At 38.2% G+C, this 23,731-nt stretch overlaps 1 protein-coding gene across 4 annotated transcripts in view; it reads right to left on the bottom strand.

Annotated features, from left to right (window-relative positions):
• il16 (interleukin 16) overlaps positions 1 to 16,552 on the bottom strand; it is a 30,801-nt gene extending 14,249 nt beyond the window's left edge. For 2 of the 4 annotated variants that reach the window (XM_057354117.1, XM_057354376.1), the window contains exons 1-8: positions 16,251 to 16,550; positions 10,199 to 10,593; positions 7,275 to 7,390; positions 7,047 to 7,167; positions 4,637 to 4,747; positions 3,995 to 4,103; positions 2,911 to 3,059; positions 1,263 to 1,376 (exon numbers count right to left, since the gene is read on the bottom strand). In XM_057354117.1, coding sequence (XP_057210100.1) covers positions 1,263 to 1,376; positions 2,911 to 3,059; positions 3,995 to 4,103; positions 4,637 to 4,747; positions 7,047 to 7,167; positions 7,275 to 7,390; positions 10,199 to 10,593; positions 16,251 to 16,263 — 1,128 coding nt within the window. In that variant the 5' untranslated portion in view covers positions 16,264 to 16,550. Of the gene's footprint in view, positions 1 to 1,262; positions 1,377 to 2,910; positions 3,060 to 3,994; positions 4,104 to 4,636; positions 4,748 to 7,046; positions 7,168 to 7,274; positions 7,391 to 10,198; positions 10,594 to 16,250 lie in introns of all 4 variants that reach the window. The other 2 variants (XM_057354293.1, XM_057354206.1) reach the window with 2 other exon arrangements.
• Between the last annotated feature and the right edge of the window lie 7,179 nt (positions 16,553 to 23,731).

Below are 23,731 nucleotides of genomic sequence, written 5' to 3'. Positions count from 1 at the left end.
TACTTGCTGTATAATAAACTACTAGCACATTTTTATTTGATGAAAGTACACTTTGAAGTATACTTCCAGCAAACTCCAAGTATTGAACTGGTTAACTATCATTATACCTATACGCTTACTTGTGGTATCATTGTAGTACAAACGAAAAATGTTAATCAGTCGTGTACTACTGTTTCACTTAAAGTATACTTTTATCAAGTAAAATTGAGACAATTAGTATTGAAATAGTACACTCACAAGTATACTACTAGCACGTGATATCAGTACTTACATAAAGTATACTTGAACTTTGCTTAGGTCAGTGTTGGGTATAACTAGTTACTAAGTAATTAGTTACTGTAATTTAATTACTTTTCCCTTGAAAAAGTAAAGTAAGGGATTACTCAAATTTTTTCTGTAATTTAATTACAGTTACATCTGATGTAATTAAACTAAATACTTTGTGTAATATTTGTGTGTGCAATAGTGGAATTGACATCAAAATTCAAAGTCTAACTTTAAAATCTGTGCTTTAATGTATAATTCTCACATTTGTAATACTTTGGTCAGTTAATAAGAGTACTTTATGTAGTTTAATATTATTTATTTGAATGAAATAAAAGAGCCGTTTCATGTCTAATGCTATCCTTCAATCACTTAACTCATCAAGGTTGATATAGGATATAGAAAGTAAGAAGTAATAAGTAACTAAATACTTTTTGGAGAGAGTAATTTCTACAGTAATCTAATTACATTATTGAATATGTAATAAGTAACTAGTAATGAATTACTTTTTCAGAGTAACTTGCCCAACACTGGCTTAGGTATACTTCATCAAATAAATTTGAAGTGTACTTATTTTCTGTAAAAGTAGCATACTAAATATAGAAATAAGAGTCTGTATGATTGTAAGATTCAAGAAATAGTCATGCATCAAAACATGGGCAGAGTTTAAATGCATCACATTGTTTCATTGCGTTAGAAACTTTAGCCATCTCACTTTTCTCTATTTATGTAATTTATTTTAAGTTATAAACTTTCCTAAAGGTGAGATGCTTATCTCTCACAGTGTGCTGTGAAATACATGACAAACACGCTTTGAAGAATGGCTGAAGTTTTAACATATTTAATGAAGCCACTATATTATGTACAATCAGTAAATGTCAACGTGTACAAGTCAAGGAAAATATCATCAAAAAAGCCAAAGAAACAAGTCCTGTGGGTGCACATTTTGACATATTTATGTCCTGTGTGCGACATACTGTATAAATATGTTTCGTTACCTTGCCATGGCCCTTCATGAGGACGATGTTAGAAATGATGAAGGCTTGTACGCTGCTGCTGCAGGAGTGAACCAAGTGTGCAGAACTCAGAGAGAGAGACGGTCTGACCACAGCCTGCATAAACAACACAAGTATAACTCAAACCAAATATCATGCTAAGCAGTTTAATAGGAACATTCAGTGCCAAAGACAACGTGACACGTTTACCTTTCGTGTAATTCAGCGGATGAGCAAATTCTGGTTATTTTCCTGTGCAGTGTGAGATTCATTAAAACCGCCACTCGCTGATGGGAACGGGAAAGCACTTTGGAGAGCGCACTTTTAGAGGAATAGAGATGCTTGGAGCACTTAATGTAACGACCATTTATTTCATTACCAGTGCAATAATGCCACTTTCAAATAATCTGCAACCGTGAAAGGCACTTGTTCCATTCTGGCCAGAGTCAAGACAAGACAAAGAGCCAGAATTCATTAAACAGTTCTTGCACTTATGCCTATGTCACTTTTGCTGTCTTCATTTTTAGGGCCCTATCATACACTCGGCACAAACTCATTTTTGCTAGTTTCAGCCCGATGCAGTTTCCCGCACCATGTTGTCTAAATAGCAAATGCATTTGCGCGCCCATGGGCCCGTTGCTATTTTGAGGCAACTGAAATAGACTGCGCCATTGACCGACTGCAACCTAATATTTTTTCGTTATTTAAAGAGCGCCTATAGGCGTGTGCACAGCGTGCGTACATTCTGCTTATTACACACAATAATGCCAATTATTGTGGACATAAAGATACAAAATCTGGCTCGTCCTGTAGATGGTCTGCACGCGTGCTTTAACCTCGCGCACAAGCAGACAAGTTTCCTCTCTGGAGAAGCGTCCGGTCTTTGCTATAGCAAATTCCGCCGTGTAAATAACGAATCCGCCATGGCGCGAGCACAACTGGCTCTTAAAGGGGACGGGAGATGAGACTCTGATTGGTTTACTGCATGTTTTGCCCAAAACACACCCATGACTCATTAAGGGAATAGGGACAGCCCTTTTAGACTATGCGCCTGGCGCGACGACCATTTTTCCATCCTTAAACTAGCAAAAGTGGACTTGGCAACGCCCTAGGTGCGCTTGCGCCTTAGAGCATGCGCTTAGATCGTTAAAATAGGGCCCAATATGTCGTAATTCAGTTTATTGTGGTTATCAATTAACCAGGTCAAGGCCAGTTCACACAAAGACCTTTAACTAAAGATAAGCACAACTATAGCACACACACCAATAGACGACAATGTTATTTATTCTAAGGTTCACATTTTAAATGTTCCGGCCCTTTAAATTCAAACAGATTTTGATTGGCCGTCAACGTCAGATGGAAAAAAAAACCTCTGGAAGTATTGTAAATGACCTCTGCTATGATTGAATAATACCTCAGGATCACTTCTGAAGTAGTGTTAATATGCAAAAGTGATGATGTCATGACCAACACAACTTCTGATTGGCCTATTTTTACACTTTAATTTCAATAAATGGTCAAGTGAGCTTTGTGATGTAAATCAACATTGAAATAAATATTTTTTTCCATGATGTGTCTTCTTTAAAAAGCTGCCTGTCCTACAGTTTCAGTTTCGGCACATTTTGTAATTGTACGGGTCCCTCTCCCTCACCTGTGGAATGCTATGAGGGAACTCCAGCTGTTGAGAGAGAGACTTTCTGTTGCCGTAAAAGCCTGCGGTGGTGTGGGCGTGACACGGGAACAGCTCTGGCGTCTTCATAATGATGGTGTCCAAGTCTCCGATCCAGTACGGGTGAACGCCTAAAACCACGTGGACTAATGAAGTTATGTAAGACAATGTCCTCAATATGTTGGACGGTGTGGGAATGAATCAGCTTACTGTTGTCAAGCAAGAGTGAACACCATATGTGTACTTTCAGAAGGACAAAAACATGTTTGCAGCTTCTGGGGAAATATTCTCAAAGAGTTTATGAAGTTACATAACAAAAATTGTGTGTACAGATGAGAGGTTTATACAAAACCAGTGTCCATGTCCAGGTCATATTTCACCATCAGAAACCAGAAAAACGAATTTTGTGTGCGGAAAACAAGTCCTACTATGGAGGTGACTGTATCGGTGTCCTGTAGTGTATTTTTTTGTAATTTTCGTTATTTTATAATGGGTATATATTTAAAAAAGTGAACAAGAGGCAGTATTATGTATATACAGTATTTAGTGTAAATAAAACTAATTCACTGTAATTTAAGATTTAAAATATATACATTTAAATTATAAATATTTACTGTAAAGTTAATTCATTTACTGTAAATAATAAACAAAAAAGATTTATTTAAAAATAATTTATTTACATAATGTTTTGTTGCTGAAAGATGAACCTTTTATCTGTGGGTTTTGGCATTTTAACCAAGAGTAGTATTAAAAACAGCAATTTTTTTATTTTAAAAACACAATGTTAACTTATTTGAAAAATACAGTTTTTTACTATTTTTAAGTTTTGAAGCAGCCACAATTTATCATATAATTTATTAGAATACTATGTTTTATTACAATGACATTTTTGCATGCAATGAAGAGCATTTGAGGGGAAGTCACAATGAAATCTTCATTTCCATGTTTTGTTTGTTTGTTTGATTTTAGGGTGACTGGGTTCATGCTAGAATGGCTTATTATGCGAGAGCCTGATGCCCCGCCCACTGTCTGTGCACTACATGTGCTCTATGTACGTTTGTCTTACTGGTGGAGTTGGAGCGAGATCTCTTGCAGGACGTCTCTTGACAGTTCAGATCATCGCTCTGGTCCTCACAGTTCTTGCTGTTGTCTTCCGACACCTTTATTACTGGCATCTACACAAACAAACACACAGTCTTTGTTGTCCGGTGATCAAATAAATCGTAAGTATGTGAAAACTTACATAACATTTAGCTGGTGGGCGTATTGTGTGATGACAGAAATATGTCAACTGATAGAAACTTGCTATACGCGGTAAAAAAAAAGAAATGGGAAAAACTACATGTTCCCCAAAAAAATCAAATAAGAAACAGTTCTTCTATTTGTATAGTAAATAAACAAAGCATAGTACTGCATATGAATACATTTGTTTACAAAACACAACATAAAAACGTACAACGTAAATCTCTCTAAATTTAAAGTCATTACAAAACGGAAGTTGCAATGGTGGTTTCTTTTGTGACATCTATCTGAGTGAATGAAAAATAAACTAGGCCGGGACGTAATTTTGTCTTTCAGGAGATGACTGGATCATTGGAAGTCTGGCCATTGGATAGTCCAACCTTCACACCGAGACTTATTATATATTCCGTAAAGTTTTTTTCCTGGTGACTTTGAAAAAGTTGGAAAACGTTGATGTTTCTCTCACCTTTACATTATTGTTGTTTCCTAATGTTTCCCTTTCGTCAAACCTGTAGCCAAGCTTGTCAGATTCATTGACCTTTGTGAACAGAGTTCTGCTTTCGCATGGAAAGAAATCCTGCAGCAAAAACACAACAGAACAACTGACGAACACGAATATAATTTCCCTCAAAATGTGAGTGAATCATACTGTAAGCTGTGACATATTGTACGATTCCGTCTTTCTTTTTCCATCCTGGATCAAATTAGTTTCAACTAAATCTGCGCAGTGACTTTCTTGACTGAATGGATTCTGTTTTGGTCTGACTAAAGACATTCACATCTGTCTTGTTTTCCAGTAAAAAGTCCACATATAACTATGATGTATTTACATTAGAAGTTCAAATGTGTTTTAATAGAAATGTTCTGATCTTATTCTGACATGATGAAGGTCCACTAATATGTTTATTTACAGGACAAATTGTGCCTGAAATACAAATAAAGATAATAGCATAAGAAAATAAATGGAGAAATGCAGAAATAAATACAACCAACCACACACAAGACTGCGTTGTAGTGGCAATGCAGCGCATGTAAGAATGAAGAACATAAAAAGTTGAATTTTATTGACTTGCATACTTTAAGACAATGGATTTACTTGTATTTTTAAGTTAAGTCAACTCATTCAGTTTTACAGCGTGTTTGACAGCGAGTATTTGTGTATCAAGGCTGATTAGAAACATTCTCAACCGGACCACACAACTTCTGCTCATCTTGTTTTCAATCTAATGAGAACAACAGATGTTTTGTCAGCGCCTGTTTTTCGTAGCCATGTCCGCCCGCTATCAGAAGCAGAGCAGAGAATGTAGGAGGGAAGTTATTTGGCCGTCTGACATTTTAAGAACGCTCGGAATAGACATCTGTGCTAATCTACAATCAACTATGCCCAGAGGAAAACATTATTGTATTATTGTCTCCGATATTTTTACTTAAATCCTTTCAGAGTCTATTGTTAACATACTGTACAGTACTCAGCAAAAAATGACATTCTTACTAAGTGTCTTTGTCTTGTTTTGTAGTACAAATATCTACAACTTCTTAAATCAATATACATTTACTTGACAAGAAAAATGACCTAAGATATTTAGTCTTGTTTTATGAAAAATAATTAAGAATTAAGTAAGTTTATGGTAAAAACAAGCAAAACAATCTGTCCATGGGGTGAGCAAAATAAACCTGAATTAAGTACTTTACTCAAACTAAATTCAAGTTTATCTTTTTCTCACCCCATGGACAGATTGTTTTGCTTGTTTTTACCATAAACTTACTTAATTCTTACATTCTTTTTCATAAAACAAGGCCAAATATCTTAGGTCACTTTTCTTGTCAAGTAATTGTATATTGATTTAAGAAGTTGTAGATATATTCACTAAAAACAAGACACAAATGCTTAGTAAGAATGTCATTTTTTGCAGTGTAAGAGTATAGAGCTAAAGAAATATAACTCATGGGGAGATGAAAATAGATTTGTATTTTTTTTCTATTTAATTTGAATACGTTTAATAGTTCAATATAATAAGTGTCATATTTTTTAACATAATTTAGTATATTTAACAATTTAATTTAGCTATAAATGCATTTTATGTTAAAGATGTTTAAATATTTCTTTTACTGGAAAACAACATTGAAATACTGAAGAAAGCCAAGTAAACAATTTATGAATTTGGCCACAATTTGGCTTCTGAAATATTGAGATTCCAAAAAGATTCCAATAATTGTAGGCCAAAATCTATAGTCCTTGACCGCTAGTTTTACATGTTTGAATAAACCATTGCAATCACAATTTGCCCGATGACATAAAACTCTAGAAAAGTCAGTGACGTCATGTGTCATGGCTTATAGCTGGGATCATGTTCAGACACGCAACAAAAAAGAAAAACAAAATCTAAAAATAACTATTAAAAGTAGAGATGTAGCGATATATTGCCCAATAATCGGTATCAGTCGACAAAAGCAATTTTTCATACTATATCGGATATTGGGCGATAGTTTAAAAACAGCCAATGATCAGGACCGATATATCCTGTCAATCAAAAGAGGACAGGAAGTGCAATGAATTTGTGCTCTGTATATAGAAAATGTTAAGAAACATCACCAGTTTGATGTCCAACATTATTAGTCATTATATGAATTATTAAACCGCATCCGAAAGTTACAAAATATCAATTTAATCTTCGGAATCGGTAGATATCACTCTGAATAATCAGTATCGGAGGAGAAACTGTGTATTGGTGCGTCTCTAAAAGTCAAAAACATTAGTACTGTATGTGAATAGAATAGTCTCAAATTTAAACGATTTTGATCATAGAAATGGTCATTTTGAAATCTCCATAAACCTGTTATTGGATCAGTGTTGAGAAAAACATTGCATGTCTCACATCAGCACTGGTGGTTCTACACACAGTGCCTTTCTCCACATCAGGCTCCTGTTTGCGTTGATCGCTTACGGTCTGTCCGTTAAATGGGGCGAGTCTGTCTCCAAAGTAGATATAAGTGTCCCTGGAGACAGAAAACAAGGCACTTACTTTCACACTGTAGCATGTAGAGCATGCAGTTTTCATGGGAACACGTGAATGGGACGTTTATTAGAACGGGGTGATTTTTACCTGTGCAAATCTCCACCAACAGTGCTGCCATTGTCATTGGACAGGAGGTCGCTGTCGCCCGCGTGTAGCCCCTCCTCCCGAGTGGCAACACACATTCTCCAGAAACTGCTGTCCTGCTTCAGAAAGTAGAAGAGTTAAACAAGGGCAACACTATTCCCACATTTAAAAGACCCATTAAGAACCGAAAACATCAAAATGCACAGTTAACGGTTTGATAGTCAATGTGCTCATAATAACTGTGTTTTATTAGACCATGAACCACATTAGTGACCTTATATAAAGAACCACACTACAAAGAACTTCAATGTTCTGCTGATTAAGACAAATTGAGTATCTACAAGAGTCTGGGAGGATAAAATAACAAGAGCAGCCACAGATGCAGATTATAGCTGTTGTAGGCACAGCATACTGTCATACATTTCATTGAAGGTAAATCTGCCATTTATTTATGATATTGCTGTTTGATTCATTTCAGTTTTATGCTGAGGCAACATTTCTACTTTTCATTTATAGTTTATGTCTTTCAAATAATATTAAGGCAGATATTTTATTTGATTTCAATTAACAGAAATGTCTCAATAGTTTAAGTCTGAGTAATAACCATATCAGACAGCAAAATATCTTTTTGGACAAAATTGGAGTAAATAAGCAAAATTTATGTTTTTCTTTTCTTTTTCATTTTCTGATTTTAAATGCAACCAACCAACCAACCAACCAAACAAACAAACAAACAAACAAACAAACAAACAAACAAACAAGAGTCAAGCAAACAAGCACACAAGCAAACAAACAAACAAACAAACAAGCATGCAAACAAGTATGCAAACAAACAAATAAGCAAGCAAACACACAAACCAGCACACAAGCAAACAAACAAACAAGTATGCAAATACACAAACACACATGCAAAAAAACAAGCAAGCATTTAAACAAAGATGCAAACAAGCAAGCAAACAAACAAACAAGTATGCAAGCAAGCAAACAAGCATGCAAACACACAAGCACACAAACAAGCAAGCAAACACACACACACACACACACACACGCACACACGCACACACACACACACAAGCATGCAAGCAAGCAAACAAACAAGCAAGCAAACAAACAAACAAACAAGCAAACAATCAAACAATCACAAAAATAAACAAACAAACAAGCAATCACAAAAACAAACAAGCAAACACACACACACACACACACACACACAAACAGACAAACAAACAAGCAAGCAATCCAACAACAATTGCAATGGATTACATTTTAGTGCATCAGGTAGACTGGCAAACAGGAAGTGGGTAATGAATTGTCTAAGGATGATTCTCGGGGAGCGCACCCTCTGGTGGTTGGATGAATGGGTGACCTCTCATCACAGTGACGTTTAGGGCTATTTGTGTTTGTGGCAGTCGTGGTCTAATGGTTAGAGAGTCAGACTCGTGACCAGAAGGTTGCCGGTTGGATCCTCAGGGCCGGCGGGTAACAACTGAGGTGCCCTTGAGCAAGGCACCTGACCCCTACTTGCTCCCCGGGCGCTGCAGTGATAGCTGCCCACTGCTCCGGGTGTACGTGTGTTCACCACTTGCTGTGCGTGTGTTCACTACTCTCTGGATGGGTTAAATGCAGAGGTCACATTTCGGGTATGGGTCACCATACTTGACAAATAATTGAATTATTATTAATATTTTTGTCATAATTATGTTTATGATTTTTCTAATAATCTTACATTTTTGTATGATTCACATCATACAATTTGAAACAAATTCATCACCTTGTGAAATCAGATTGGGTATCAGGTTGATATTGTGAGTGGGTCATGGTCAGACTAAGCTGCAAATATCTGGTTGCAGCGCTTTGGCATTCAAGTCAAACGAAAGCCTTTATCTCATTCGTGTCCAAGCAGGGCTATTTCAAAATAAACATTGTGACAACACTTTTGAAATGTTGTGTAAAGGTCACCGGGCGTTTTTTCAGAATGTCGTGCTTTGGGACGAAATGTCATCAGACGAGTGTTCTGTGTGGCTTGTTTGAGAGTCGGTTCCGTGTCTCTGTGTCATAACAAGCCCTCTTTTGTGTTGATGTAATGCGCTGGGAGGACCACACAATCTCCCATCACATCAGCCATGTGATTATGATCCATGAAGATACATCTCTGTCATCCCAAAACTGTTTATGCACCACACAGGCTTACACAGTGAGAGACAGCACACCTTGTTGCATGACAATTGATATTAAACGCTTATTGCAATAGGATTCTTTTATCTGGCAACTTTTCATGCAAAAATGAAAATTCTGTCCTTTATTCACCCTCACGTGGTTTAAAATATGTATATGGCTCTTTCTTCAGTGGAACAAAGAAGATATTTTGAGAAATGTCTCAGTGGTTTCATGCTCGTATAATGGAAGTCAATGGGGTTCGGTGTAGTTTGGTTATTAACATTCTTTCAAATATCTTCTTTTGTGTTCTGCACAAGAAAGAAACTCATGCAGGTCTGGAATGACATGAGGGTGAACTCTCCCTTTAACTCTTGTATGCCCAGATGTTTTCTAGACAGTACATAGACTTATTTGCATGCACTTCTTTCACAAAAACATGATTTCTTTATTTTTATGTTCCTACAGTACTTTAAACTTAACCTTTAGTTTATTTGTGAAGCAATTTTAATGTGAACTTTGAACTTGCTGCAGTCAATATGCTGCAGTAAAAAACGATTTGCGGTCCTATGCAAAAATAGGAACGACTAATGGACTTGGTTCAATAATTCAACATTGTCACATTCAAAATGAAAACTGTGCAATATAATAAGTTTTGTTGTCACCAAGTGACGTTTTTGTTTTAAGCACCTCGCTTAATTTGGCAGAATAAGAAAAACAATAAAAGATGTCAACAGGAGAACCCCTGCAGCAGCAGTGATGTCATCACGTACCTTAATGGAGAAGGACCTCCTCATTGCTCTTTTAGGGCCCTCTTGACCCCTCTGAAGCGCTTGAGCGGGGGTCTGCACGCTGACGCTCCTCGCTATGAACTTTTCCGAGTTTCCCACCGACCCCTCCGGCCGGTCCCTGTAGTACCCCTCATCCCATGCCTCTCGGTTCCTCTCCTCCGGGCCGGACGCCTCCTCGTTGGTGCTGGAGCTGCAGATGATGAGCGATCGGGACAGTACGGCCAATTTCTTGGAGCGCAAGCCAGGTTTCCCCCTCTCCATCCTCTTGGTTCTCCTCCTGTGATGCAGTTGTTGGTGGTGGGTGTTTCTCAGAGGCATGATGGCCACAGAGGGAGGTTCTCTCCCAGGATGCATCACTGCTAATGGAGGGGGCCGCTCTGCAGAAGAAAGCAATTAGAAGATTCAGTTAGGTCCTGCCGTTCTCCCGTGCCCTAAGTGTTCTCAGAAATCACAGCGGCGGCAGGTGCAGATAAGAGCGCTTTTCTTCTGAGCTCCACGGCGGGAGAGAAAAGGGAAAGCAATGCCCCATGACTTGTCAGGGAACTGCACAAATATACGACAGGAATAGACGCGGATCCCAAACAAAAAGTGTGCCATTATTTACAGAAAAGGAGAATTTTTGAGGAACTTAAAAGGACCTAAAACTATGCAAAGTGAAGCCATCGTGGCCTGGACATCATGTTCAGTTGCGACACGTTCAAGAACCAGTTTAGTCGACTGCGTCGATAACATCAACATGCATTCTTGAATCTGGACATCAATCGTACAAGCTTAAGTGGTCTTGATTATTTGCAAATGTCTTGAATTGACGAATTGATGTCTGTTCAACAAACAACGCTATTAAATGACTTCAGAACTGAATCAATTTTCATTACATTCATAGTCAAGCTTCCAATTGTAATGCAATTTGGTCAACATTCATAAGTAAAGAGCGAATAGATAGACAAGTACAAGCATTATTATAAACCGAGGAAACCTAATGGCTTCGTGTTTTTCGTCTCACAGACATGAAGGGATCTCGCGATCATGCATTATAAATGAGCATCTGCACATACATTAATGAAGACATGCGAGATGAGCTCATATCCACTATGACATGTGGGAATATACTGTGACGGCTGGTGTCTAAAACACACAGGACTTACTGGACAAAGTGTTTCAATAGAATGATGTCATGGTCACCTGCTGCTGGCAAGATTGATCAATGCTGTACCACAGACGGGTTTGTGCAGTGCCTGGCCTACTCGAGTATATACTAAACATCATAATGTGATTTGTGTTATTGTCGGAAAGAAACCTTCAGGGTTCTTTTGTGTGACCTGGACCCTATATACAGTAAATGAAATTTGACGTTTTGACAGTTCTGTGGATTTTGGGTGAAATCTACTTTTGTTTCGTTCTGGGACGCATGACTGTCATGCCCATTCTCAATCTGTCTCATCACATCTACCAAGCATTTATTTGACATGTAATCCATAGCTCCTTTACATTCATCTCTTATATGGACGGACGTAGCACTCAATCTTGTTCCGATTGTTCACGTGGGATTTTATAGGGGGAGTTTCTCACTGTTGAAGTCTGCAAAGATCATGAAACTTTATTGGCCCAGCTCCCACTCGTAAGCACAGCATTATACAGACCCCTGCGTGTTTTTTCTGGCACTGATGCTGAAAGGCCAAACCTCAAATACTGATGAATGGCTCCAGTGTCCAGAAAGCGTTTTAACACTTACTGATAGGACAACTAGTCCATGGAGAGAGTCTGGTTAGCGGTATACATCAAACATCGGTAGGCTATTGAATAGTGGAGACTCTGTACCAAAACCAAGTAAACTGAAGGCAACACAGATGGTTTCAAATGGCATGCTATGCCAAATTCACAACAGCATGTTTGGTTTACGAAGAAGTCCCATAATGCATTGCGAAGAGCTACAAAAGACTAAAAACAAGAAGAAAGTTCATGTTGACATATCACAAGAATATGAACAGTTCATTTAAAATCAAAGACGGCCTATTTTATCCATTATTTGTGTGTTTTGCATTTTCCTGCTTTGTGTATTTATACATTTATTGTTTGTTTTGTTAGCCTGATTTGATACGAAATTGTAAAAAGCGTATAGAAAAGTAAGCTTTAGCGCAAGTTCTGCCGGGAAGACGTCACCTGTTACGTACAGTATAGATCTAACTAATCACCATCTAACACTTGGACTATAAGATCGTTGCTTACTCTATATTTGCGTTCGCAGTTGATGCCGCCGACATTCACCCCCAATCCTCCCCACCACCACCAGGATGGTCCCTGTCCATTAATCCGGGGGGGTCGGCTGCGCCCCCGCCTTTATCTTCAGGCAGGAAGTGCAAGAATCTGCGACCCTCCTGATGCGAGCTAAGGACGGCGCCTACGCCAAAGAGCTTTTATCATATCATATTTTGCTACCTTTCATTAGTCAGTTGTCTAATAAATGTTCATTGTTACGTCATCTTGCCGTCGGAGTCTTTCTGGTAGAACCTATTTTCAGCGGACGATAAGACTTTTGGGTTTTGGATGCGGAGCCTACCCAGACTGATCTCAAAGAAATGCGTAACTCTTTTATGAGGCAGCTATACTTTGTATGAGTTCGTACAATGTGAATCGAGCAAAAACGTGTAAAAAGCAATGATGAAGCCCCACCCCTAACCACACCTCGAAACCTAACCATCACTGGCGCAAAAGCTAATCAGTCCATGAGGTACAAATGAGTTCGTACAATATTCATATGGATCCGTCGCCTCATAAACTAGTAACTATAAAAGCCACGAGATTGTGTTGGAGTCTAAGTGTACGTTCGAAGGTTTCTGGACCAGCTAATATAAACTATTGAGATGTGTTAGGTTCTTCATGATGAAACATTATTCGCGCTGCACTTAGACTAGCTAAAGCATCGTGTCTGCCAACATGTGTCGCAAGCGCTTAGCTCATCTCTCTGGCTCAAGTGTTGGTTGACCAATAAGAGAAGCTTTCTGGCTAAGCTATTTAAAGGGATAGTTCATCTGAAACTGATTTCATCATTTACTTCTGCTCATGTCATTCTTCTTCAGAACACAAAAGAAGATATTTTCAAGAACGTTGATAACCAAACATCGTTGGCCATCGATGACTTCGATTGTATGGACACAAAACCACATAGACATTTCTTCATCTTTTAAATGAGGTGAGGGTGGTTTTTGGGTGAACTGTCTCTTTAAGAGGCCTGGTAAACACATGCCGGCATTCAAGTCGAGGGTTCAGGTTAATGTAATGTTAAAACAGATTTGACTTGCTTGAGACTGGAACTGACCTTCCTTGACTTAAATTGGGTTTAGTTCCTAGACATGAGGTGAAGAGGTTAACTGAAGTTTCCTTGACGGCAGAAGTAAACTAACAGAGGTTTCTTTGTTTTATTGGTACACAAACTATTTTTGTGTGATTGATTTTCCAGCCGTGTCAGCATAATTTGTGGTCATTTCAGAGGCAACAGTATGGTATTGAAATGCGTAGTCTCTGTTATTGATGTAATGGCACAGAGCAGTCATACTGTTTGTTCTTACAACCTCACATTCTGTTTCCTGTGTGTGTGAATGATGCACTAAAAAGCATTAAAAACTGACCACGAGAGGATTATTAATTATGTGTTGGTTTTCACTAATGAAAATTAACCATGGTTTTACTACAGTAATCATAGTAAAACCATAGCCACAAATTGACTATTGTCTCTTTACAATAACCATCATTTAAACATGACATTTGCAGTTCAAATGTGGTAAAATAAATCGTAATCAATCAGCCAAAAAACAACAATAATTAGGGATGTAACGATTCACTCAGCTCACGATGCGATTCATGATTATGATCTCACAAAGAGATTTTATTCAAGATTTTTTTACAGAATGAGTTGAAGCAAATTCAAAATGAACAACTTCCCTTTTATTATTTCTCAAATGCTGCACATTTCTTTGTAAAATAAAAATATATTTTATGTCAAATAACAAAACTAACTGATAACAAAACTTTTGCAGTTTTAAAACAAAATCCAAATTTGTCCAAAGTCTTTTGGGGTGCCACAGTGTTTCATGCATTCTGACTTCTTTACAATGTTAAACGTGTTGTCTTCTCATGCTTGACATGGTCAACTTGTCATTAGTCCCTTATTGGACAATTCTCCAGGAAAAGCACGCCTACGTGTCATCCAATGAGAGCGGGAGAAGGAGCATGGAGCAAGAGAGAGAGAGCACTGCGTTCACGAAGTTCAGCTGTGTTTGTTGGTTCACTGTATTTCGGTGATGAATGTTATATGTATGCAAATAAGTCTATATATAACTGTGGAACGCTGGATTTGGAGATGGTTTGAAACTGATAGATGGAGCGGTCCCAGCACTAAAAGATGCCAGACATGAACCGCACACGGTAAGTGAAACTGAGTCATATGTCCGTGTTTTGTTGGCAATGGGTGCGCACGTGCTGTAGTTCTGCCCCCACCCCGCACGCGTGCAGTTGGTCGTCTTTTTTGGAAATAATCGTACTGATCAAACTAAAGACTCTTCGAAGATACAAAGTATGCAATACTACTCTATACGTACTCAAGATTAATATGAGATTGGCAGAAACTGCGTGTGTTACGTCGGCTTTAATATAAACAAACTAAGACTTTGTCTGTGCTTTTCCTAACTTTTACTTTTTAAGAAATACCTGCATATCCACGTTTACCAAGTTTGCAGAAAAACACCAGCCCCTGCTGTTCAAAACATGTACTACGATTCTTTTAATGTCTCAACCCACTTGAATCACCACATATTATTTATAATCGATTTTCAACCGGCTCACGGTGAATCGTTACATCCCTAACAACAATAGTAATCTACCTAATGTTTGCCCTTACAAAACAAAAATGAATGGGAATATTCTGGAAAATATAATGCAATCTATGAAATAATACATTTCCACATATTGGAACCAAGTGCTTATATTTTTCAATATATGAAAAGCGTGTATCCTTGAATTTATTATATTATTGAAATATATTAACAATGTATTATTCTACATAAATGTTTTATTTTAAATTATTTAATACACATTAACAGCTATTATATAGAAAAATGTATTTCTCTGCAAGGGATTAACAAATTCTGGTTGCTAGGGAGCTATGCTTAGTTGCTAAAGTGATATGTCTTTGATGATACAGTATGATAAAGGTGTTTCTATCTTGTTGCTAAAGTGTTCCAAATGGTCGTTAACGTCTTGCTATTTGGTTGCTAGGGTGTTACTAAGTGGATTTTTGGAACTAAGTGGGTGGATGCTATAGGGTCGCACTAGCATGCACCACTTACACTTTCTTATACAATGTAATATAAAATGTTCATGTTGTGTTTATTAGTCTGTGATATACAAGCTTGCAACATCACTGAACAGCTGGTATCCAGAATTTGTGTTTCTATTCTGTCCTCTTCACATTTTTCTGTATATTACGCACATTCACCAAGTCATTGTTTATAAATGTGTAAACACTTTCCCTTTAATGAAAACCTGTTGTCGGAGCAACCAGTGCTTTTGTAATCACACATTTTACGCAATAGCTAGAACCAAACCCTGCATGCAGCTGATCACAAACAGCACTTTAGATCATTTTAAAGCTTTCATTTTTACAAGCAAAACATCAAAAATGATGTAGCTTATCCTCAGACAGACATGCAACATGCACAGTATGAATCAGCACAGTTATCCACCACTAATGCACTGACAGGATGGTAGCTGAGAGATGCTCCTGTCTCAATCTGATCTAATTATGACAAACAGCGTCTGGAGTTCAGGACACGAGCGGCGCACGAGCTCCGGTTTTGCGGCTACGGCAATGTTTGCATGCCATGCAATTTTCTGGGTTCGGTTTATGCCAGTGAACCTGACATTGTAAACTTTGTGTGATTAAGTGTCCTAAAGCTTGGAGTCTGCACATCTGTTTCTAAGTTTGGATTCAGGTTAAGGTGTCCTATTCCATTGGGAAGGAATTAGACACAACACTCACCAAAGCTGATCATGTTGGCATCTTGAAGCACCCAAGAGTTGCCTGGTGGGACAGTCTTGATGTAAAGCGGTTGTTTTCTAGAGTATTCCAGAAGGAAAAGACGCCGGTCAGTTCAACATGATACAGATACGCAGCTGAACAAGTCCCTCTTGTGTGTTTGGAGGATTTTTTCCTCGCTCCATCCGTCTCAACCTCTCTCGCTTCGAGTGCTCCCAGAGGCTGTCAGAGAGCTAAGAGGAGCATTTGTAACTGCCGCCTACCCTCCCTTTCTGTCGGCCCGCTCAACACAAGCGCCGTCTCATAGAGCTTACCACCAAATCACAGCCCCCTTCCTGTCAGGGAGAGAGAGAGAGAGAGAGAGAGAGAGGGAGGAAGAGAGAGAGAGAGAGAGAGCGAAAATGTCTCTGTAAGAGTACAGAACACAGCAAAATCGTCGGTGTTAAAAAAGGTCAAATTAACTCTCACAGTGTATATATGATCCACACTTCGATAGTGTTGATACACTGTGGGTGTTAATTTGACCTTTCTTAACACTGGCGATTTTGTTGTGAAGAGATGTCAACAATGTGTCAAACTGAGCTCAGATTTGTTGCGTCTACAATCAAAAGTCAAGATCTCAATATGAACGCAAACATTTCTCACCAAATCCAGAATATTTTACCTCTACAACATTCATTTTACACCTCCTACTCTTCATGTGTTTCAACAATTGCATTTGTTTTTATTTCTCCCAAGCAACTTTAGGAGAAACATATGAGACTAAGTTGATACGAAGCTGAAGTTGATAGCTCTGAGCAATAACATTTTCCTCTGCAGGCGTCTTTAACAGGAACAAAGCATCCACCCTATCTGAGAAGTTAAAAGAAGTGTAACGCGATCGACTCTTATCCAGGGTTAAAATTTGGTTCCAAAGAAGTTCTTCTTCATGTTTGGAGCGGGTTTCCATTTGACTTTTTTCCATACGTTCTTGATGATTCATTTAGCGTCAAAAGAGAACAGATGTGTAGAAGTTCAACTGCTTGAAACTAGTTCTAGAAACTTTTAGGAGTCTGCTAGAAATAATCACGTCATGACTCTTGTACTTACTTGATGAGTTTGTAGTTCATCATTGGAAATCACACCAACAGAAGCCGAAATACATCTTAAGAAACCGGGACGTCGCTTGCTACCCCAAAATATGACACCACCAATGAGACCATCCAAATGTTCATGTAATCAGCATTTCTAGATGTATTGTGGTCATTCCAGTCCAGTGTCTGTTGAATTTCAACAAAATCAAACCTCAGGAGTGACACAAAGTCATCTAACAGACTGACAGCATGACAAGACATGAAAGCTGTGTTATCACATAAAAAAATCATTTTTAACTTTTCCAAATAACATGTAGAAATATGAGTGTTGTACTGCTTAAAAGTGAATATGAAAGCATTTTCTGTGCAGTATTTGAGGTATGAAAAAACACAGAGCATCTTTTCTGTTATTGTCTCCTGTTTTTCCGGCTTTCACTTTCTGCAAAAATCCAATACATACTGTTATTAGTTCAAACAAAAACGATCACTTTACCTAAACACATAAGCACTATAATTAGTAAAATAAGAAAAAAATGAAAATAATTTTGAAATGGTCTCCGATTTTTTCTGCGGCTGTATATTTGACTGAACACAGAGTGTGTTTGTGGATTTCTGCCTGGATTGTGTATTTGCACAGGGATTCCTGTTTATCCAGAGAAAAGTACACTGAACTGCACACAGACGCTTGATTCAGGACGGACGTGTGTGGTACACTGAGAGGTCCTCTGTGCTCTCATGCCTGTGCTTAATTATGACTAAATTACTGCAGTTTACTGAGCACAAGTCCAGTATGCCCAGTAAAACACACACACGCACGCACGCACGCACACAGTGTGGTAAAGACAGAGAACTCCTTCAGCACCTACACACTCTTTATCCTTCCTGTATTGTGACTGAAGAAGCCGAAACTCACATTCAGCATTTAAACATAAAACTGAAGATCTCACACATGAAACGCTGAGATTTTTACTGCATTTGCATTTCATGAAAATAAAAGCCTTTTTTTTAAATAAAAATTTTCATAAAAGTTTATTAATCTTGCACTGTAAAAACAAGGTTGTTGCCTTCCATTTTTAAGTATAACCAAATTGACTAGCGATGAATTGCTGTAACTTATTAAAAAAAAAAGTATTTTGATGACTAAAACATATGCTGCCATGACTCGTTGATCACATCATTTTTAACAGAGGATCAAAATATACAATATAAATGTATTTTTTTTATTATTTTCTAATGTGACTAAGGCAAACTAAGCAAAACCAAGCCAGATCCTAAAACGCGCACCGTAACATGTAAGCTTTTAGCTCGGTTTTTGGCGCCCTCTCCTGGCAGACAGCAGTATTACCTGTGTGTCTGCTGTTCTGTATTTCACAGGAATGGACTAAATAGCCTGTTATTGCCACCTAGTGACCATCCACCATAAGATATTTGGTCCCATTGAGAAAGACGCTGGGTGTGTTTAGAATAACATTGCTATACTATAATTTACACCATTTCTGGGCACAGTGTCCATATTCTTTGCATACTTTCAATATTCCACCACAGGAGGAGCACCACATTAAATCACCCACGCTCCACTAAACACAACCAAAAAGTATTGTATTTTTAAAAACGTATTTTCTTGTGAAATGTCTTGCTTGGGCTTTCATTCATTCACATAAATGTCACATTGTTGTAATGCAATCAAATTCACCCATGTCTAATTATACACATTTTACTCCACTGCATTTCATAAATACGTGTTGTTTTTAACCTTTATTACCATTAAAAGTCTAGTACTTTCTTAATAAAAAAAATTCTATCATCATTTACTCATACAACCCATATGACTTTCTTTCTTCTGCAGAACACAAAAGAAGATATTTTGAAGAATGTCGGTCACTGAACGGCAGTACCATCAGTACGATCACTTTTAGTGTTTGTTCTCAAAAGGTTTACTTCCGTTGAAGAAAGAACTAGATTAGTATGAGATAGTAATCATGGAAAATGTTTTTATGAAATGTAGTGGAGTGAAAAGTACAGTACATACTTAATCATATTAAAATTAAAAAGTACAATCACTCTGATATACAACAGACACTCGAAAATGTACTTGAGTAGAGCAAAAACACTTCAGTACTGTATACATCTGGTGTGTGTGAGAGAGAGAGAGAGAGAGAGAGGAAACGTGCCCCACCTCACAGGGGCGAGGGAGAGAGAGAGCGTGCCAAGAGGAAGACATTGCACTCTGGCTGCCCTGCTGAAAAAACACCCTTCCCTCAATCTCCCCTCCTAACACGACTTACATGTAGTATTTTTAAACATAAACACACACAGATACAGTTAAAGGTCCAAAGTATGACATCTAGAGGCATCTAGTGGTGAGTTTGTGAATTGCAACCAATGGCTCACTCCAACCCTCCCTTTCCAAGCACTACGGTGGCTGACACAAGATGTCGTCACGTTTTCACGTCTTTGCTGAAGGAGATCACGCATTTACGAAACGCGATTTGTAGAGCAGTTTGTCCGTTTAAACAACATGACGAATTCCATGTAAGTGGATAAAAATAGCTCGTTCTGAGGTGACAAAAACATAACGCTTCATTATGTAAGGACTTTATACAACACTAGTTATGTATATTATATTGCGTTTCTGCCCATAGATCATCCAAAAAACTACACACTGGATCTTTAAAGTCATTGTACTGTACTACAGAAATACAGGTAAATGAAGCGATAAACATAAAATGAACCTATGAATAAATTAACTGTAAATGAACTGAAGCTATGAATAAAATGAAGACGGTAATTTTATTGGTCCATTACTGTGCAATAGATCTGTCTATTCATGTTGCATTTCTTCGTTTGGAATATATATCGCATTTCTGTATGCCTGCTTCAACAGGACAGAAATACAAGTACAATATTTCCACATTGCTTTGATTTTCCTAAGCGTCCTGGGAGAAAGGTGAAAACTCTGGCCAGTAGTAAATCACACGTGAATAGCCGTATACTTCCTCTCACACCTGCCATAACACACGCGCTTCTCTCTTTATTCGTTTCATTATTCAACAGAAGACAAGAACCATTTCTTTCTTATTGCGCAATTCACTGCACTGCCTAAGTGAACACATGCCTTTTTGTTGAACTTGCACGGGGATGACATCATTCCGTCTGAATGTTCCCACAGGACAGACGTGTTGCTGGTTCATATTAGAAGCTTTGAAAATAGGAAGGTACGAAGATGGATTACGACACAGATGCAGTCAATTGGTCAAGAGTCCGTGGGGCTTTAGCATCACACGGTTTTATAAACAAAGGCTTTAAAAAGTCTCTATAAAACATGGCCAAAATTCCGAATTGCGAGCATGCGTGTGAGCTGTAAACAGAAGCCAACACGTCTCCTCACACATCCATGTTTGGCAGCTTGCAGTTCAGCGAGCGAAACATCTTGTTCCCAGGCTTCATTACACAACATCAGAAAAGCGTTCTCTACTGTCAGCCTCCCAGGTGGTGCTGCTCTATTTCAGGACAATAGGAAGGTAACGCCCCGCCTGACCTTTGCTTCTCAACCAGAAGAGACAATAGCAGGCCATGGGCCAGGTCTGCATAGCCGAGAACCGGATGTCAGGAAAGGTTTGACTGCACATTCTGTCCAAACACAGAGAAAGATACACATACGGGCTGGAGATATAAGGCATAAAACTGTGTGGACGGGAGAGATCGTGGTCGGTAAATCTACTGTTCCAAGGTCAGCCCAAAGGGAAGGAGGAGGGATTTCTGCTCTCCCGTGTCTCGAAGGAATTCAGGGTGATGGACGCCGAATATTCAGGGCAGATGTCAAGCTAACCGTTGGCACGGCGTATCCTCTCTGCAGCTTCGCACCAATATTACAGGGTTACACCTTGACCCATGCATTTTTGACCAATTCCAGGATGAGGAATTTTTGCTCGCACACAATTTCGCTGGTGAAAACTGCAGGTTATTTTACGTACAAAACTGTCATATTTAAACTAAGATCACGAGCGTGATTAGTCGTAAACGTCCCAGTCTAATCTCTACTATTTTCAAATATACTGTACATTTTACGAAAACGCCTTTATTACAAAAAAAGAAAAGCTAAAGCCCCACCCCAAAACCCGACGTCACTGATCATACCAATACGTACAAATAAAACTCATACAACATAAAAGTTACGAACTGCTGTGAGATAATGTTGACGTACAGCAGTTATAAACCTGACTATAATCCAGCTTTGGCAAATGCGGTGAACAAAGCTTTCATAAAAGCACCAGAGTTTCGATATTTACCAACTGCGGTTCAGACTCGGCGAGTGACTGAAAGTGAAACATGACCTGCATGATGGCAAACGGCAGCACAATGACCTACACGCCTGCCATAGGTGTGTCCATTATACTGTACGACATCTGATCCCATCGGTATCACATCACACAAGACTGACATTTGGCCGTGCTTACCAAGACACATCACTTCTAATCTAGAGTAAAGATACCCACAGTATAGGTTGTAAGGCGCACTTGGATAAAAGCGTCTGCCAAATGCAAAAAATGTATACATGTAAATGCTATTTGACGCTGCTAAACCCAAATGGGCATAATAGAGGTTTTGTCGGATACACCGACCATTGCAAAATTTTATTTAATCATCATTTCTAGATGTATTGTGGTCATTCCAGTCCAGTTTCCGTTGAATTTCAACAAAGGCAAACCTCAGGAGTGACACCAAGTCATCCAACAGCAATGTGAAAGACTGACAGCATGACAAGACGCATGAAAACTGTGATCAAAATCCAGATGATCACATAAAAAAGAATGTTTGAATTGGTCCTAAATACATTTTACGGTTTTATTAAGTGAACTTTGCAGTATTTGAGGTCTGAAAAAATACAGTAATTCTGTTATTTTCACCCGTTCCTCCAGTTTTCGTTTTCTGCAAACAAAGGCAAATAAAAACAATATTTTATTTGTAATTTGTGAGAAATACTGTTATTAGTTCACATAATGAAACAAAAATGATCATTTCAACTAAACACAATGGTAAATTCAGAAAAACTGAAAATAATTTTGAAATGGTCTCTAAATGTTTTTTTACGGCTATTCTATTGCGCGAAACTGCTAGAAATGATTATCGCTGTCTCGTTTTCCCAAAAAGAAAATAAGAAAAGGTTAAGGCGATGTATGGTCCACTCGCACATAACAAAGGTAACGACAAAGCAAACAAAGATTGGTCTTGGGCATCAAGAAAAATGGGAACAAGTAAAGTTCTCAGCCGATTTTGAGGAATACGTGACGTTAACTTCACGACAACCATCTGACGAGGTTTATCTATTAATCATGAGCTCAGTGTCATTCTACTCTCTAGTCTCAAATGAGTCACAGCAAGGTTTAAGGTATGGGAAGCAGGGTGTTAATATCACCAAAACACTTTGATAGAAACAGCCGTAGCATTGAAACATTTATTATGTTATGAAACTTCCCTATACCTGCCACAACACTTCTGCTAGAGACATGAACGATACCTTAGCTTGTTTTGTATACAACTTCATCCAAAATAGCCATCAACTCGCATTGCCATGAGCTTGGGTTGATTTTGCCCAAAAGAGAGATCTACAGATATTCTCCAAGTCTAGCTGTAGTCCATCTCCATTTCTATAACATCAATACGTCTGTGTTTTTGAGGGCGAGTCGTTTGCATTAATAATCATGAAAGTGTAACACTGGATGAGCGGGGGTGAAGACAGACCCTTACAGAGGAAGAAGAGTCACTTGGACAGGGAAGAGCGTCAGCTTGTCTCTTTTTAGCAGGAAATGGGCGAAACCTGGGACGAAATTATTACTCCAACATTTTGTGTTGTGTAGGAAGAGTCTCCTGATAGCAGAAGCTTCCTGTTGTGCTTTTTTGTGTTTTAGCATGAAAAGACTGAGGTGCCAGTAGGCTTGATAAGGTAATGGGTGAATATCAAGAAAACATGTCCCGGTCACATTTCACACCAAAAAATACAATTAAAATTTTTAACGATATCAATTAATGCATTGAAAACGTTTACGTTGTGGCATTATTTTCATGACATTTTCTCATTGAATTCTCCTTATTCTTAGTACTGCAATAAGCAACAAACAGAGCATGTTCGTCATTATTAATCATTATTTTAAAGTAGTATTTTCTGTACTGTAAAACAATGATTTGTCTGAAAAGTATATTAGTGCAATGAGAACTAACGTGGAGGCATTTTTTAAAAATATTTATTCACCCTCGTGTTTTTCAAAAACCTGTTTTTGACTCTTTCTTCAGTGGAAGGATTTCTTGAGAAGCGTCTTGGCAGTTTTTGTGTTCATAAAATGTAAGTCAATGGGCTCCAAAGTTGTTTGGTTACCAACATCTTCTTTCGTATTCTGCAGAAGAAAGAAAGTC

Source organism: Triplophysa rosa, linkage group LG1 (genome assembly GCF_024868665.1).
Source record: "Triplophysa rosa linkage group LG1, Trosa_1v2, whole genome shotgun sequence".
In the NCBI taxonomy this organism is placed as follows: Eukaryota; Metazoa; Chordata; class Actinopteri; order Cypriniformes; family Nemacheilidae; genus Triplophysa; species Triplophysa rosa.
This window is presented reverse-complemented; position numbering and strand designations above follow the sequence as displayed.